The sequence below is a fragment of the Peromyscus leucopus genome, chromosome 2 (assembly GCF_004664715.2).
Source record: "Peromyscus leucopus breed LL Stock chromosome 2, UCI_PerLeu_2.1, whole genome shotgun sequence".
In the NCBI taxonomy this organism is placed as follows: Eukaryota; Metazoa; Chordata; class Mammalia; order Rodentia; family Cricetidae; genus Peromyscus; species Peromyscus leucopus.
Genome location: NC_051064.1, coordinates 147,536,538 through 147,555,227, shown reverse-complemented (window position 1 = coordinate 147,555,227; position 18,690 = coordinate 147,536,538). Strand labels below are relative to the sequence as shown.

Here is an 18,690-nt window from a genome sequence, read left to right as displayed (position 1 = left end):
TGGAGGTCAGAGGTCAACAATGGGTACCTTCCTCATCTTTGAAGTTTTACAGGCATGCACCTCCAAGCCTGGCTTCTCTCGAAATGCTTTTGAAAACTTGGTTGTATTGCTGCTGTTGGGAGTGGGGCCCAGGCCGCTGTGCGTGTGTGGAGGTCAGAGAGCACTCTGTGGAGTTGGCTTTCTCCTCCCTTCCACCTTGACAAGCTTCTGGGGCAGACCAGGTTGTCAGGTCTGCAGAGGAAGCCCCTTTACCCATTGGGCTATCTCTCTGGACTATGCAAGTTTTTAAATGGTTTCTGACTTTCCCATATTTGCCAGCACAGTTCTAGCATATTTTTGTGATACAGACACGTCACCTTTTGGTGGGTTTTGCCATTTCAAAGAAATCTTATTTTCCCCCCCCCTGGACTCTAAGAGAAATTAGTACCTGACTGTTCAGTTTGTACCCCAAGCCGGTCACTGGGGTTCATTGTTAATGGGGATCTTGTCATTGAATCTGGAATTCACTCAGACCTACTCCATCAGAAAAAAAGTGGAATTGGGGGGAAGGAAAACACTATGCATGGCTCCTGTGGAGTGCGGGGAGCCCCCACACATGGAAAAGAGAGGGTAGAGGTCCTTGGAGTTTTTCTGCTTTGGAAAATCTTTTTGGTGGCTGACAGTGGGAGTCATTAACCTGTGAGAGGTATCTCTCCTCTGCACCCAGGTGGCTGTCTGAATTCCCCTCCTCCCTGTCTACTCTTCAAGATAGAGCCATGACTTTTCTTGGGCTCTGGGGTCTGAGTGGCCTAGGAGACCCAGGCTTCACACTTGGAGAATTTAGGTGGGTTCAGAATCTCCAGGTCGCCCATAGAAGATGGCTCTGCTCCCAGACTTGCTTGCAGGCACAGATGGCTCCGAGGGGCAGGACCCTGGGGCCGTCCCCACATTATCATCAGGCTGGCCACACCCAGTGTCCCTGGTTCCATTTGCTGCAGAGGTCAGTTTGTGAGCAGCACAGCCAGTTGCTTGAATCCTCCGGCAAACACAGCCAGTGTGTTTACATAAATAGCACCCCAGGAGGTGTGTTGCTTTTGTTTTGTTATTTAGAGACAGGGTCTCACTCTGTGGCCTTGACTGCCTGGAACTCCCTTTATAGACAAGGATGGTCTTGAACTCACAAAGATCTACCTGCCTCTGCCTCCTGAGTGCTGGGATTAAAGTGCCACCATGCCGAGAGTGAAGATATGTGGGACATCTAGACATGATACTGGGAATGAATTGCATCCTGCCTGTCTAACTCTCCTCCTAGGGTGCTCCAGCACCAAGGCCCCAGGCAGGGCTGCTGGGGGCCGTGGGAAGCTCCTGGCCTGGGCTTTTTGACTCTTGCCTGGGGACCTCCCACATCCTGGTCATCTCATCCTGGCTTAGTCCTCCCATGCTGGGTTTAGTAATTCCTGGGAACTTCTGGCTCGGCTTTTGTCTTTTCACTCTTCACTAACTCCAGGGACCTTCCTAGGACTCTTTTTTTTTGTTTGTTGGTTGGTTGGTTTGTTTTTTGAAATAGGTTTTCCCTGTGTAGTCTTGGCTGTTCTGAAATTTGCTCTGTAGACCAGGCTAGCGTAGATCCACCTGCCTCTGCCTTCCAAGTGCTGGGATTAAAGGTGTGCGCCACCACCGCCCAGCTACAAAGCATTATTAATTCTAAGAACATGGTAAGAGGACAGGGCAAAACAGGAGGTCCAGTGCAGAACCAAACTGGTTCCATACTAGTTCTGCTGTGTGAGCTGGGCCTCTAGCCCCAGCTGCTGAGGACGCTGAGGATGGAGAGTTCAGGGTCAGCCTGGGCAACTTAGTGAGACTGTCTCAAAACCTGGGAGGCAGTAGAAAGCAGATTTCTGAGTTCAAGGCTAGCCTGGTCTATGTAATGAGTTCCCGGCCAGCCAGGGCTACACAAGACCCTGTTTCAAAATAAATAAATAAAAAATAAAGGGCTAGGGATATAACTCAATGATAAGAGTGCTTACTCCGCATGCCTGAGGCTCTAAATGCAATTCCCCAATACTAAAACAAAGCATAACAGAAAAGCTGTGAGGATTGTGTGTACATGGGACAGTACCCTGGGTTCCCTCATTTACCACCCCAGAGAGAACAATAGCTGCTTACCATAGAGGTTCCAGGATGGAACCCCAGCCCTGGCACAGCATAGCTGTTGGAAGGAACTTAGATGTGTGAGTGAAAGTCTTGGATAAATCGCTTGTTGTTAATTCCGTGTGGGGGAATTCCCACTGACAGACACAGCCAGCATGCTGGATCTGAGCCCAGAGTCCAGACTCATGGTACACTTGGGGGACAGCAACTCCAGGTCTGACTCAGGTTGGAGTGTTCTGCCCTTCCTGGTGATGCCCTGGGAACCAAGGGGAGAGTGCTGTTAAGTGGGGTTTGTTGTTGTTGTTGTTGTTTGACAACTTGACACAACCCAGACTTATCTGGGCAGAGGAACCTTAATTGAGAAAACACCTCCCACATATTGCCTGTAGGTAAGTCTGTGGGGTATTTTCTTGACTAATGATTGATGGGACCAAGTTCCCTGGGGGCAGTGCCACACTTGAGCAGGTGGTCCCCAGTGGTCCTCAGAAAGTAGGCTGAGCAAGACATGGAGAGTAGTGAGTCTATAAGTAGTATTCCTCCGTGGTTTCTGCTTCAGTTCCTGCCTCTAGGTTCCTGCCTCGGTTTCCCCCACTAGACTGTGACAGGGATATGTAAGCCAAATAAACCCTTTCCCCTTCAAGTTGCTTTTTGTCATGCTTTTATCACAGCCATAAAAAGACAACTAAGACAGAAAGACGCTGGATAGATCTCCCTTTATAAATAGCGCCTTCTATCCACTGATTGTAAGAGACCCTAGCCAGGACTGCCTATACCTGTCATCTCGGATCATTCTGCTGTTCTGGGGCTCCGTGGTGGGGAGATGAGGAGAACCCTGAAGACCCCTGCCTTAGCCCCTGGCTTCCTGCAAGAGTAACCAAGGCGTCTCCACTTCATACCACCCAGGCGGCTATTCCTTCCTCCTCCCCAAACCTGGGGTATTAACGCTTGCGGACTGTGCAGTGGTACAGCGGGCTCTGGCCCCGCCCCATCCCGGGGATGCTCCGCCTCCGACCGCGCCCCGCCCCGCCCCGCCTGGCTGCCCTCTCCAGCCCGTTGTTGAGCCCCGCCCCGGCCGCGCCCCTCTGCCGATGCCCAGCTCGCTCGCTCACTCACCGCCACCCCTGCGGGCTGCACACGGCCGCCAGGAGGCTGGCGCCCTCCGGTCACTCGGGGACCCTCCCGCCGTGTCCCCTGGGCAACTGTCTCCAGGGAGACGGAGCCCGCCCCTGCCACCGACACCGGGTACGAAACCCACCTGTGCGGGCGTCTGTGGGGTCCCTGTGCCTCCCCCCACCCCCACTGGCCAGATGCTCTGCCCCGCCCAGCACTGGGCTTTGTCGGCCTGGGTTTGGGGGGGCAGGGCAGGAGGTCATCAGGAGTCCAGGGTGGAGCGGCTTAGGAGAGGCAGGAGCATCAGAGGCAATAGCACCCCGCTGGAAAAGTCGACCCTTACGTAGGGTCTCCTGCCTGGGATTCCCTGGTCTCTGTGTGTGGTGGTGTGGTGGTGGTGGTAGTGGGAGAGTGCTGAGTTGCATCTTTTTGTGACTATGAGGATGGAATCCTGGGTGTGTCTTCTGCCGCCCTTGGTGGGATGAGCCGGACCCTCAGTGGGCTCCCGACCAGGGGGGACGAGGTCGCGTTTGCTTAGGACGAGCTGAGCTGTTTACTTCTCAGGAACCAAAGCAGTTCGGTGCGCGCTCCCCCGTCCCCCCCTCCCTCTGTCCCCGATTCTCAGCCCAGCAGTCGGCACGATCCGTCCCTCCCTAGCTTTGCCCTTGAACCAAGAGGGGCTAACAGAAGTCATACCCAGGCCTGGAGTTCCTGTCTATCTTCCGCCGTGGGACTTACTCCTTCCTTCGAACCCTGGTGCATTTTTTTCCTGGCTCCTTATCTCCGGTCCCGAATTCCTGAGGATGCAATCCTCTGAGCTCCATCATGCTTTCTGCTTTGTCTTTCCGGTTTTCAAAGCGCTTTCTTTCTGCACTCACTTCAGGTTCCATGGTCCGTCCTACTACTGTTTGCTATTTTCACTGGTCAGCATGTAAGTTATTTCTTCTTTTAGTCTTTGGCCAAAGCCTGGAGTGACTCTGCTGATAGTTTCTTGGAAAGCCCTAGTGGTCCCCTCCCTGGATGCCGACCTGAAGGGTGTATTCACACCCACCCAGGCTCCTGCAGCAGGGTTGCTGAGCATCCTTTCAGGGCCTGTGCTGGCAGACTGGAGGACTCCAGCTTGGACCCTGGGGAATGTGTGTTTATAGTGGACTCCTACGGGCTTTGCTTTTGTCTTAGGGAGAAGCCAGTAGTTCGTGAGCCCTTCCCGCTCTACCTAATGGGATGGAGGCTCAAGGCACCCCACTGTACAGGTGCCCAGGACTAGGGGTCAGGTTCTTAGTAGGGGTGCTCCCCTCTTCTCACAGCCCTCCTTTCCACCTCTAGCCCAATAGGGATGGCTTTTCCTTTAGTCTTGACTTTGAAAGCAGATCTACATGGAGAGTCAAGGTCTAAAGTTCAGGAGCCTACTTCTTTTGCAGCCATGAGATGAAATTCAAACTCAGGCATGGCTCAGATCAATTAACTTTGCTCTAAAAAAAGAAAAGAAAAGAAAACCGGCAAACATCCGAGTCACCTGCTTCAGGTCTGGAAATGCTTCTGTGCATCACAGGGAGCGGGGGTGCTGTAAGAAGGGGCGACCCAGCAACATGGGGTTGGTTTACAAGAAGGGAAGCAGATGAAATGGCTCCCTTCGGTGCTGGGGGCTTTTTGCATGTTAGGCAAGCACTCCCATGGAGCTATACCCACTGCCCTGAGATACATCCCATACCTGGTTTCTGAACTTCTGTGTTTAAAATGTGCTTTCCTCCTCTCATCTTTTCAGACATATGAGGAGCTGAGGGTCCCCAAAAGTGGGATGAAGTTCACTGATGGCAAAGCCCCTTTAATCTCCCAGGCAGAAGGGCCTTGGCTGGTCGTCTTTCTTGGCCCATCCCAAAAAGGTAGGTTGGGGGAAGGGAGAGATATGTAGAGGAAGGAAGAGATATTGTATTACAGATAGGAATGTGGAAGAAAATCGACCCTCTCTGACTTGTCTGTGGGACGAGCATTCTCAAAGGAAGCGAATGGGGCCTGAGGGTGTAGTGGGTGGCAGCATTAAGTAGGGACCTCTGGGTCTACAGAGTCTTGGATGGTCACAAGATCAAGTTAGGATTCTCTTTCGGAGCCACTGACTTGGAAGAAGAATGGTGTATGTTTGAATCCTTGGTCCCCAGTTTGTGGAATTGTTTGGGGAGGATTTGGAGATGTCGCCTTGTTGGAGGAATGTGTCACTGGGAGCAGAGGTTGAGGCCATTCCTGGTGTCTCTTTCTGCCTCATGGTTGTGTCTCAAGATGTGTGCCCTCAGCTCCCCAGCACAGTGCCTGCCAGCCTGCTGCCTGCTCCCCACCATCATGGTCATGAACTTTGACCTCTGAAATCGTGAGCCTCAAATAAACTTCCCTCCAGCTCGCCTTGTTATGGTGTCGTGCCACAGCAATAGACGAGTAACGAAGACACCCCTGTCCAGGCAATTGGCAGTTGGGTGTGGGTACTAAGCTCTGTGATGGGGAAGTCTGGGGTTCCCTTGCAGTCTTTGTGGGTACGTGGTTATTCTTTGTACATGGAGAACATTCTGCCTGAGAAGTTGCTGTCGTTTAGATCAGGTGGGGCCAGTGTCATCTGTGAAGCTTCCCTCAGCCTCCACCTCATCATCTCTAGGTCTTTCTTGTTGTTTGCTAAACCTCCTTATTGGTTGTGAATCTCTTTCAAAATTAAAGTATTAGGCAAAATTTTAAAGCTGTTAGGAGGCAGAAACAGAATCACCACAGTGGAAACTTATTTTTCCAAACTGCCTTAATTTTTTTTTTTTACACTTGTTATTAGTGTGCCTATTTGGGCACACGTATGCCATGATGGTGTGTGTACAGAGGTCAGAGGATAATTTTGTTTTTCGTTTCATCTCTATGTGGGTTGAGAGGAGTGAACTCAGGTGGCCACCCCTGCACAGCAGACTCCTTTACCTTCATCTCCATAGCTCAGGAAATACCTTTAATGATAATTTTAGCAGCACGCCTTTAATCCCAGCACTCAGGAGGCAGAGGCAGGCTGATCTCTGTGATTTTGAGGCCAGCTTGGTCTACATAGCAAGTTTCAGGACAGCCAGGGCTACACAGAAAGACCCTGTCTCAAAAAACAATAACAACAAAATATATGTTTTTATTTTGTGTATCTGAGTGTTTGCCTGCATGTGTGTATGTGCACCATGTGCTCACAGTACACATGGAGGCCAGGGGAGGGCACTAGATTCCCTGAAACTGGAGTTACACATCTTCTGGCAACTATATGGCCGTTATGATATGAACTCACAGCAGCTGTGATTGCCCACAGTGGGTCTGCACAAGAATGAGCCTGTCCGTAGTCAGGCATGGCTGGAGGAGGGGCGCGGGGACTTTACCTGTCACTGCTGGACTATTTGCTACGGGTAGATCCAGGGAAAGGGGGAGTCATAGCCCTCAGCTCACTACCAGGCTCCAGTGAGTACTGTTGTTCTGGCGACATTAAATGGATCAGAAAACAAAACCAAGAGTCACAAGTCAGGGAAAAGGGCTGGTGTGGAGGAGGGAGTTGGAATTGGACAGGAGTTGGAGGGAGATTTAAAAAAAAAAGTTGTAAGACCCAGACACTTGGCACAGAATGATGGAAATATAGCAGCGTGGCTTCCACCCAGTAGCCAGGCAGGGCCTTGCAAATCCTGACTTTGACCTCACAAGGACAGTGACTACGACATCCTGACATTTATTGCTGACCCCTGAAGCTCTTTACACAGTGAGCCCTCCCAGTGTTCAAATGGGGCTAGTGGCTTGTGGTGGTATGACTCCAAGAAGTCACACTTAGTATCATGTTTCAAACATTTGTCCCCAACTGGTGGCACTCTTCTGGGAGGCTGTGGAAGCTTAAGGGGTGAGGGTGGTACTTGCCCCGGGATTTTGCTGTGCTCTCTGTTTCTTGGGGCGCCGTGATGTGAACAGTCTTTCTGCAGGCTCCTGCATCCATGAACTAGCCGCCCCACCACACCTCCCCAGCTGTGATGAGCTGAGACCCCCTGGAACTGGGCCAAAATAAGTCTTTCCTTCCTAAGACATTTCTGCGAGGTATTTTGTCACAGCAAAGCAAAAGTAGCTGGTCCAGTGCCTTGCGCCTACATTTGACCTGGCAGCCCTGGATGGTTCAATGCAGTTAAGTTCTTAGCAGGAACCACCCAGACAGAAAAAGAAAACAGGATGTTCCCACATGGCTGTTTGTTGTCTCTGCAAAATGCTCTTGTGTATTAAAACTAGGGGGGGGGGGCTGTGATGTAGCTCAGTTGGCGGAGTACTTGACCAGGATGCCTGAACCCCAGTCCAGTCCCCCGCAGTGCATAAACAAGGGTTGGTGGGGCATTTGGGAAGCAGGAGAATCACAAGTTCAAGGTCAGTCTTAGCTACATAGTGAGTTAGTTCCAGGCTACCTTGAGAGTCTGTCTCAAACAAACCCCTATGGCATCAGAAATGATGATTTGTTTGTTTATTTGTTTGTTTGTTTGTTTTGAGACACGATTTCTCTGTGTAGCTTTGGAGCCTGTCCTGGATCTCACTCTGTAGACCAGGCTGGCCTCAAACTCACAGAGATCCACCTGCCACTGCCTCCCGAGTGCTGGGATTAAAGGCATGTGCCTCCACTGCCCCGGCTTGAAATGATTTTTTAAAAAGATTATTACTTTTTTCTTTTTGAGACAGGGGCTTTCTGTGCAGTCTAAGCTGACTTCGAACTCACACAGAGAGTCACCTACCATTGCCTCCTAAGTGATGGGATTAAAGGTGTGAGCCATTGTACCCAGCTTTATTATTACAGATTGTGTGTGTGTGTGTGTGTGTGTGTGTGTGTGTGTCTGTCTGTCTGTCTGTCTGTCTGTGTGCACATGAATGCAATGGCCTTGGATCCAGGTCAGAGGCTTCAGATCCCCTGGAGCTGGAATTAGAGGTGTTTGAGAGCCACCCAGTGTGGGTTCTGGGAACCAAACTCTGGTCCTCGAGAAGAGCAGCAAATGCTCTTAACCACGAACCATCTCCCCAGCCCCTGGTTTGCGGTTTTTTTGAAAGAGGGTCTCACTGTGTAATTCTGACTGGTCTAGGTGCGTACCAGTTGGCCATGAACTTGGGACAGTCCTCCTGCCTCAGCTTCCTAAGTGTTATGATTACAGCTGTGAATCCCTGTGCCTAGGCTTTGTTCATTTTTAGAGGCAGGGTCTCACTAAATAGCCCAGGCTGACCTTGAACTCATGGCCCTCCTGCTTCTGCCTCCTTGGTGCTAGGCTTATAGGGGTATGCCGTTGTGTCTGGTTCCTTTAAGGCATTTTTTTAAATGTGAATTTTCAATATGTGACACATAACCTTTTTATGTCTTTTTGAGGAAGTTGATGGAAGAAAGTCTTCCACTAATGTAAGAAAAAAACAAAGAATGTGAACCAGGCATCCCTACCTGTATCTCAACACTGGGGAGCCGAGACAGAGGTCAACCCGGGCTCCAAAGCCAGAAGGAAAACTGAAACAAGCAAATGGAAACAATGTACAACTGTATCCATTTCTCATTTGGCTGGACGGCCCAATGGCTTTTAGTGTTTGCATTGCTTTCTTTGAGGCTTGAGAATGACTAGAAAACACTACTATGCTGTTTTGTTTTCAATTACTATAACTAAACACCCGTGGCAGGCTGCTTACAAAGAAAAGATGTTTATTCAGTCCATAGTCTCGGGGGCTGAAGGTCCAAGGTCATTGCTCAGTTATTGGTTCAGCCTCGGAACCTAATGCTGGATGGCTTTGCAGCAGGAGCTAGAGCAGGGGGAGAGATCCTAGCACTGAACCGGAAGCCAGAGTGAGGGGCGGGGCTAAGCTCTCCTTTCCTGACTGTTTCCCTGAGGATCTGGGACTGTCACCTGGTTCCTGCCTCAGGGCCTCTGTGCCTCTTCCTACCATGTTCCTACACCTGGTCTCTGTTTGACCCATCATCCTGACTCCTTCACTCACTGGAGCCTTCCCGTTAATGTGGCTCACCCAAGGATCATTCCACCCCCCTCCATCTACAGGACACCTCCCTGCAAGTCCCTTTTTGTTTCAGTCTAGCTCTTTGGCTCCATGAAACCATCTTGTTCACTCTATTTCCTTCCATCTCCTTCCATTAGACTAAAATTACCATAAGAGCCTCGATGATGCCCGTCAGCTGTCTGCAGGACCTGTGAAAATAAACTCAGTGTAAATGAATGGAGAAAGGTAGCTCTTCACGGCCCCGTCCGGGGGCCTCCAGGGCCGTGTGGGCATCCACAGCAGGGTAACTGTCTCAAGGATGTCCCTTCTTAGGGAGTGTCCTTAGGGACTGGCTGTGAGGTGATCTTTTGGGTAAAAGGGGCCACACTTTTGGACTCCGCTCTGATGTGCACACCTGTGCTGGTTGTCCGTACAGGTTGATGGGACTGAGAAATGGGCGCCTGGATTTGAAGGGGCTTGCTGAGGTTGAGGGGCTCCTGCAAACCGGCCCCTTGCCCACGCTGCTGGGCTCAGCATCCACGGGACCCTGCCGCACAAGTGTCTTTGTGTGATGCCTTCTCTATTCATGGTTGAGGTGGATGCCAGAATTAGATCTTCAGTCTGAGGGTTATGGACACTTAACTTATGCGTACTCACCTTCTAGAAGTTTCTGTGGCTCAGATCTTGGACTAATTAAATTGTCATTTTGACTCTGAAATCCAGGCTTTGGACAGATGGTTTATCTGTGGGCTCGGAGTATGAGTGTTCTATCTCTCCACAGACACGTAGGGATGGCTCCCAGGGGAGTCTTTGCACTCTAGAACTCTTTCTGAAGTGACTCTGGGTCCCCGATGCAGCCGCCCTGAAGGAGCCTGACAGCCTTCCCAGGGCTCCCTGCCTCAGGGAGAAAGATGGCTATCACCCAGAGAAGCAGGAGGCCACTTCCCTTCTTCTCCTTGTTGCCTGTCCCCAATGTGGCCTGCCGAAGTGACTCATGTGTTCTGGTAGGAAGCCATTCCCCAGGACTCATGACTGCAGGACCCCAAAAATTGCCTTTATGTTGACAAAGACTGGGGAAAAGTGGGTATATTGGCCAAGGACCCGGATAAGAGGTGGAGTTAATAGTCCAGAGATTCTGGCCACTGAGAGTCTCAAAAGAGACGCAGAGAACATGGCAAAGAATTGAGTTCCAGGACAGCCAAGGCTGTTATACAGAGAAACCCTGACTTGAACCCCCCTCCCCTCAAAAGGCAAAGAACTCCCCAGGAGTCCCAAGTTTGGACCAAGACTCCAGCCAGCAGGGCTCCCGGCCCAGGGCAATCCTTGCTTGCAGGTCTCCTAGAAGCCTCCTAGGGCCCCTGAAGCATCCTGAATCCTGAGAGTAGACCAGATATGTCTGTTAAAGTCTTTGGAGAAAATTCTCCTGGATCTGTACCTGTGTCCACACACATGTATACATGTACACAGATGTGTGTGGAAGTCAGAGGACAATCTCGGGTGTTGTTCTCTAGGAAGGCTTCCACCAGCAGCTTCACCAGGTGACTTCACCAGCTGACCAGTGAGCTCTAGGTTTCGCTGCCGCTCCTCCTGCCCCATGTTGCCAGCTCTGGTATTACAAGTTTTTGCTGTGCTCAGCTTTTGCTGTTGGGTCTGAGGAGGCCTCAGGGTCTCAGGCTTGTAAGGCAGCTGAGCCTCTCCCCAGATCCCATCTCTGTTGGATCTTTAGGACTCAGAGGTCAGATCCTACATGTCCATTTTGGGCTAGAGAAAACTGATTTGGGACATCTGGGCAAGTTGATGGGAGACTCAGAGATCTACCATAGCACTGTCCCATAGCTGATTTTGTGGCTCCTGTGGCACCAGTTGGAGAGGTTGAAAGAACGGAGCCAGGTCCTGTGAAGATTTCCCGGACGCTCCTGAGGGACTTAGGTGTAGACAGAGAAGCCAGGACTGTCTGAGGATTGCGAATTGCTCCTGCTGTCTGGCAATGGCTCCTCTCCCGGTGACTTGGGACAGTCCTGGCCGCCACTGACCCTTTGTCTAAGCTGTTTCACCCACCCTTCTGGCTCCTCCCCCAATGACGGCACAGGGGGCAGAGATTGTCTGTCGGAGGCAGCCAGCTTGCAAGGCAGGAACTCTCTAGACATGGACAGTGAAAGGGGAAGGTATTGCTTCATTCACGGAAAAAGATACTTTCTGGAGGAGGGATCAGAGAAACCGACTACGTGTGGTCGGCATGGTCTGGTGGGCAGGAGTGACAGCCATGTGAGCCTGACACCTTGAGTTTGGGTCCCTGGAAGCCATGTGAAAAGTGGCCTGCAGTGGGAACTGGAAGGAGGGGGAGGAGAAACGGAAGTGGCTGTGGGCTCCCTCACCATGGTGCTTGGTAATGCAGCGCAACAGAACACCAGACCAGATAATAAATAAGCAATGTAATCACTTTTCCGGGTTTTTGTTTTGTCTTTTCAAGACAGGGTTTTGCTGTAGTTTGGAGCCTGTCCTGGAACTTGCTCTGTAGACCAGGCTGGTCTTGAACTCACAGAGATCCGCCTGGCTCTGCCTCCTGAGTTCTGGGATTAAAGGCGTGCGCCACCACTGCCTGGTGTAATTAATTGTCTTAAAGACAGGCTTTCCTTGTGTCTACCTGGCTGGCCTAGAACTTGCTATGTAGACCAGGCTGGCTTTGAATGCTCCTCAGAGATTCATCCACCTCTGCCTTCTGGCTAATTAAAAAAAAAAAAATTCAAATGCTGTAAATTAAAACAGGTCCCCTGAAAGAAACAGAATTGGCTGCTAATGTGGCTGAGAGGCTCAATCTAGAGGCTCAAAGGTGTCTTGGGGTCGGGGCTGGAGGGTTGGTGCTGGGGGCCAGAGAGCTGACTCAGCAATTAAGTGAATCCTGTCTCACATCGGGCCAAGTTCAGTGTCCGGCACCCATTCGAATGGTTCACAGCTGCCTGTAACTCCAGGTCTAGGGAATCTGGTGGCTCTGCCCTCCAAGGGCATAGGCACTCATGTGTCCATACCCACCACAGCCATGCACAATACCCATATTTCAAAAATATTCAAAAAGAGAGAGGGAGAAACCCTCAGTTCCCTCCCCATCGTTACAGAAACGGGAATGATGGTGCCTGCCTCCAAACCCAGTACTCAGGAGATAGAGATGATGGAGGACAGACTCCATGGGAGGGCAAGCCTGGGTGATGTGAATATCATCTTTTTTGGGGGGACAGTGTCTCATATGTCCCAAGCTGGCCTTGAACGTGTATTGGTTTTCATTCCGAGCTTCTCTTGCTCAGCTTTCTGTCCATGAGATGTGTCGTCATCACGGTGTATATCTGTAGATTCTTTGCTGCCACCATAGTCCATTGGGAAAGGATAGCTTGCATTCTGCCACTGATCTGTACCTGAGAGGTGTCCTGTGGGTGACTGTACAATGATGCTTCATGTAGCATGAATCCTAAGTGGTCTTAATAATGAAAACCCAGAGTCAGATATCAGGGTAAATGCTGAGAAATTAGAGAAGCAGACCCGCTAGTTCTTACCTCTACGAAATCCTCAGCCAAAAGGGCCACAGCTCCTGTCTCCTCCCACCTTATAGTCCTCTCTCTGCCCAGCCATATCACTTCCTGTCTCTACCTCCCTAGTGCTGGGATTAAAGGCATGAGATCTCAAGTGCTGGGATTAAAGGTGTGAGCCACCACTGCCTGCCCTCTATGGCTAACTAGTGGCTTAGCTCCACACTCTGATCTTCAGGCAAGCTTTATTTGTTAGATCACAAAATATCACCACAGTTTTAAAACCATATGTGTATCTTTGGCAATGTCTGTACTCAAGTTCTGTTGGGTGTGTGCCTGGGCATAGACTACAATTGGCTTGGTCCCAGGGTACAGGCATGTTCCACTTGAGTAAAGCCCAACAGTTTGCCTCAGTGGCTGTACCGTGTGAATTCTTGGGGTAGTTCTAACATCCCTGGACCTGCTTCTCTCTGTCACATCCTACTGGAAAGGGAAGGTTCTAGACTTCTTCTAAGGAAGAGAGAAGGGGTTCCCCTTTTCTCCTGTCTCGATGATGGGCCATGCACACCTCGGGGTCTTCCCCATGGTTGAATGAGGTTGTTTATAGACTTAATGCTCTACCACCATCTGGGTAATGCAGCTGAAACTTCCTTTCCACAAGGCTGAGGGGCAAGAAAGCAAAGTGTTCGCTTTCCTCAGACCCAGACCTCAGGGTCCTCAGAAACGCATGCCTCTGTGTTCATGTGACCAAAAGCACCCTGACTTCCCAAGCTTGGAAAGAATGCTTAGCATTATAGATGTAACCCCTCAGATTCCTGACCTCACCCCCTCCCCCATTTTAAATAAAAAAGGAAGACTTTGGCCTCAGAAAGAGGAACCCCAAGTAGGACGTGGTTTCGCACTCAGAGGAAGTGACTACCAGCGGCAGCGGGTGTGTGTGTGTGTGTGTGTGTGTGTGTGTGTGGTGTGTGGTGGTGTGGGGGGGGTGGGGTGCAGGAGGCAGCTTGATGCATGGAGCAGATGCTGGCTGCCGCTGTCCTGTCCGGTGAGTTAGGCCCCGCCCAGTGAGTACCACCCTCGGAAACATGTCATTTCAGTCCAGAAGAATGTGACCTTGTGGTAGGCACGGAAATGTTCTGTTTTGTTTTGGTATTGGGCTCCAATTCATGGCCTCAAGCATGCTAAACATGTGTCCTTTCCTCAGCCACACGCCCCAACTCAGAAGTCTTGTCTTTTCTTTCCTTTTCTTTTTTCTTTTTCTTTCTTTCTTTCTTTTCTTTTCTTTTTTCTTTGATAGGGTCTCATGTAGTCCAGGCTGGCCTTGAACTTGCAATGTAGTAACATTGTACACAACCAAACCCAGTTTGTTCATGTGGTGCTGGGAATTGAATGCAGGGCTTTGTGGACGCTGGGTAGTGCTTTACCAACTGAACCACACTCTCAGCCTAGAATTTTTTTTTTTTTTTTTTTTTTTTTTTTTTTTTTTTTGGTTTTTCGAGACAGGGTTTCCCTGTGTAGCTTTGCGCCTTTCCTGGAACTTGCTTGGTAGCCCAGGCTGGCCTGAACTCACAGAGATCCACCTGCCTCTGCCTCCCAAGTGCTGGGATTAAAGGTGTGTGCCACCACTGTCTGGCAAAACTTTTTTTTTTTTTAAAGAATAAAAATTGTGGTGGCAGGAACAGGAAGGAGGGGGATCTGTGGTTGGTGTGTAAAATGAATAGAAATTTTATTAATAATAAAAACAAAAAAAAAAGAATAAAAATTGGATGGGTACAATGGTGCACTCCTTTAATCCCAGCATTCAAGAGGCAGAGGCAGGCAGATCTCTGTGAGCTTGAGGCCAGCCTGGTCTACACAGTGAGACCCTGTCTCAACAGAACAAAACAAAACAAAACCAAAAAACACATAAAATAATGAACAAAGCCGGGCAGTGGTGGCGCACGCCTTTAATCCCAGCACCCAGGAGGCAGAGCAGGGGGATCTCTGTGAGTTCGAAGCCAGCCTGGTCTACAGAACAAGTTCCAGGAAAGGCACCAAAGCTACACAGAGAAACCCTGTTTAAAAAAAAAAAAAAAAAAAGATGAACAAATTTGGTTGTATAAACATTAACCCTTCTGCTTACTACTCAGCCTGAAACTGGAAATCTGTAGCATCCCCCACCCTCACCCCAGGCTGTGTGGTGGGGGTAGCAAGAACACTGTGAAAGCCCAAGAGTGTTGAGGAGGTTGTGAAATGATGCTTTCTTGATATGACGCAGCCGCTGCATCTGTGAACCCCCCAGTGGCAGCAGGTTACTTGCATAAGATGTGCACAGACAGGGTTTGGCAGCATGTCACTGTGGCTGGGCGGCCAGAGGCCGCGAAGACTCACTAACCGGAAGTTTAAAGCATGCAGAAAATCCTAGGAATTGTTTGTGGATACATACTAGCAGTAAGAATATAAAAACAAGCATAAGAATGATAAGTGGCTGGATTCCAGGTTGTGGTGACCTAGAAGGGAGAAGCTGCTGGTGGTGGGGAGGGATTTGGTGACTTGGAGTGTGGGTGGTGCGCGCGCGCGCGCGCACACACACACACACACACACACACCCTGTGTCCTGTTATCTATAAAGTTTTGTTAGTACTGTGATACTGTGGTGGGGGTAGGGGGTGACGGAGGGGTTGGCATGACAGATACTATAAAATCTTAAAGTCGTTTGTGTGTGTGTGTGTGTGTGGTGTGTGTGTGTGAGACAGAGAGAGAGAGAGAGAGAGAGAGAGAGAGAGAGAGAGAGAGAGAGAGAGATCTCATGGACCCCCAAGCAGGTTTTCAACTTACTATGTAGCTGAGACTAGCCTTGAACTCCTGATCAGCGCCCTTCACCTCCCAGGTATTGGAATTGGTTTTTGACTTGAAGTTTCTAAGAACTGTAGACTTTGGTCTTCATCTCTCAGATGTCTGGCCATTCTTCCTGTCTCCCTCTGGGTCATCTGTTACCATCATGAGGTCCTCTGGCTTATGGCAACTCCACCTGTAATGAGAGGTACCTCAGCCCACAGGATGGGGCCTCGTGTGTGTGTGTGTGTGTGTGTGTGTGTGTGTGTGTGTGTGTGTGTGTGAAGCTCTGTGTGTCCCCAGATCTGGCCACCCCACTTTCTAAAGTCCTTGCCCAGCACAGCAGGGTCAGCTCATTCTGTCTCTGCCTTTCCCTCAGGAGAACAGGCCTCAGAGCAGTAAGGCAACAGAATGCCCCCTGGGGTGGACTGCCCCATGGACTTCTGGACCAAAGAGGAGAGCCAGAGCGTGGCTGTTGACTTCTTGCTGCCCACGGGGGTCTACCTGAACTTCCCCGTGTCCCGAAATGCCAACCTCAGCACCATCAAGCAGGTACAGCCTCCACCTGAAGGCCAGTTCTCAAACCCTGTGCCTGACAGAATCCCTGGGGGTAAACTGTGTGCATGTGTGTCAGCCAGAGGGTAGCCTGGGCTATCATTTCTCAGGGTCCATACACCTTGTTTTTGTTTTCTTTTGGTTTTTTCATACAGGATCTCATTGGAGTAGATTAGGTTGGCTGACCTTTCTCAGCCTCTTCAGCTTTGGGATTCCAGAAGGGTGTCATCATACCCAGCTGCCAGTTTTGTTTTGTTTTACGATTTACTTACTTTGCCGGGTGGTGATACCATACCCCTTTAATCCCAGCACTGAGGAGGCAGAGGCAGGGAATCTCTGAGTTCAAGGCCAGCCTGGTCTACAGAGAAGTTCCAGGACTGCTTCACAGAGAAGCCCTGTCTTGAAAAACAAACAAACAAACAAACAAACAAAACAAAAAAAAACAAAACACTAACTTTTATTGGCAAGCATTGGTGGCTCACACCTTTAATTCCAGCACCCTCGGGAGGCAGTGGTGGCCAGATCTCTGTGAGTTCAAGGCCAGCCTAGTCTACAAAGTGAGTTCCAGGACAAGCTCCAAAAGCTACACAGAGAAACCCTGTCTTGAAAAAATAAAAACAAAAAACAAAACAAAACAAAACAAACAAAAAAAAAACAAAAAAAGACTTAAAAATAAAAAATATAAAATATATAAATAAAATAAAAATATTTTATTTTATTATTTTTTTTTTTTTTTTTTTAAGGTTTCTGTGTAGCTTTGTGCTTTCTGGAGCTCACTTGGTAGCCCAGGCTGGCTCGAACTCACAGAGATCCGCCTGGCTCTGCTCCGAGTGCATAAAGGCGTGCGCCACCACCGCCCAGCAAAATAAAAATATTTTATGTGTATGGGTATCCACCATGTGTATGCCTGGTGCCCACCAGGGGCCAGAAAGGGGCTTTGGATCCCCTGAAACTGGAGTTTCAGATGGTTGTGAGCCACCACGTGGATGCTGGGAACTGAACCCAGGACCTCTGGAAGAACAGCCCATGCTCTTCTCTGCTGAGCCATCTCTCCAGCCCCGCCCCCCAATTGTGGGTTCTGAGTGACTGACTTCAGTAAAGTGCAAGACAAGCAATTTACCAACTGAGCTATCGCCCTGAGCCCTCAGATGTGAATTTTACAAGATAGAGTGACTGAGAATTGTTTAAAAACTTGTGGTTAAACTCCACTTATCATCCCAAAGTCAGCTTCCCCCTGACAGCGTGCACTTCCCTTCACTAGATCGCTAGATCGCAAGCGGTGTCCAGGCGGCCTCTGGCTGGGCTCTCCTCCACCCGTGACTGTGGTCATTTTTTGGAACCACTCTATCTATGGCCTTTTCCTGTTCCCAGCTGTCACCACGCCAGTAAGCACCGATGTTCGAAAGGGCGTTGGGTGTTATTGAATCATTTTCGGGGGATTAATGAATTACACCCATCTGGATTGCATTTGGTAGTCGCTGTCTGACTGTGCAAGGGCTCATGTGACCTGCTAAGTACGGTGGCGTTTACTGCGTTAGGTTTTGAGCTACCAAAGGCTGAGACCTTCTCTCAGAATTTTTGTTTGGTTTTGTTTTTCAGACAGGGTTTCTCTGTGTAGCCCTGGCTTGTCCTGGAACTCACTCTGTAGACCAGGCTGGCCTCGAACTCAAAGAGATCACCTGCCTCCTGAGTGCTGGGATTAAAGGTGTGCACCACCACACCCCGATCTTGCCTCAGGATTTTAAAAGCCGTAAATAGAAAGTCAGCTGTCGAAGTCTGTGGTCCCTGCTTTCCTGAGAGATTTCCTTTAATACTGATTTTTTCCACTATGAAAACAATGTAGATACATTAAAATTTTGGAAACTAAGAAAAAGGACATTGGGAGTGTAGTTCAGTTAGTTAGGGGCTTGCCTAAAATGCATGCTACCTTGGGTTCAATTCCCAGCACATCATTAGCCAGGTGTGTTAATACACACCTGTAATCCCAATACCGGGAGACTGGCAGTTCAGAAGTTCTGGGTCATCCTCAGCCACACAGTGAGTTCAAGGACATTCTGGCCTCCTGTCTCAAAAAAGGAAAGGAAGCAGGTAGACTGGCTGGTGAGAAGATCTGAGTTCGATCCCCAGAACCCACATGGTGGAAGGAGCGAATCAGCTCCTCTAAACTGTCCCCTGACCTCCACATCTGCACCAGTAGAGTGGCCTCCTCTGGCACAATAAATAAATAAAAGGATGTTTCAAAATAGAGAAAGAAGAAAAAAAAAAAACCCAACTGCCTGTGATTGAGCCGTATGAAGCAATTACTGTCAACACCTGGACTAGTTCCTGGCTTCACTTTTTAATTAAAACTTCACATTTGTTTGTTTGTGTATGTATCTTTCATGTATGTGTGTGGGCATGCGTATGCCATGGTATGCATTTGGAGATCAGAGAACAACTTGCAGGATCTGGCATCTCCTATCGTGTGTTCTGGGGACCAAGCTCAGGTTGTCGGCTTGGTGACAGCGTGTCCACCTGCTGTGCCGTCTCCTCAGCCCCCAACTCCGTTTGGACCTGTTCTTTGAGTCTTAGGACAGTTCTG

General features: G+C 49.7%; 1 protein-coding gene across 1 annotated transcript in view; it reads left to right on the top strand.

Moving 5' to 3' along the window:
• Pik3cd (phosphatidylinositol-4,5-bisphosphate 3-kinase catalytic subunit delta) overlaps window positions 1-18,690 on the top strand; it is a 46,732-nt gene that overhangs the window by 15,513 nt on the left and 12,529 nt on the right. Inside the window, 2 exon segments of the mRNA XM_037203193.1 lie at window positions 5,006-5,123; window positions 15,934-16,106. Of these exon segments, the coding sequence (XP_037059088.1) occupies window positions 15,966-16,106 (141 nt within the window). The 5' untranslated portion in view covers window positions 5,006-5,123; window positions 15,934-15,965.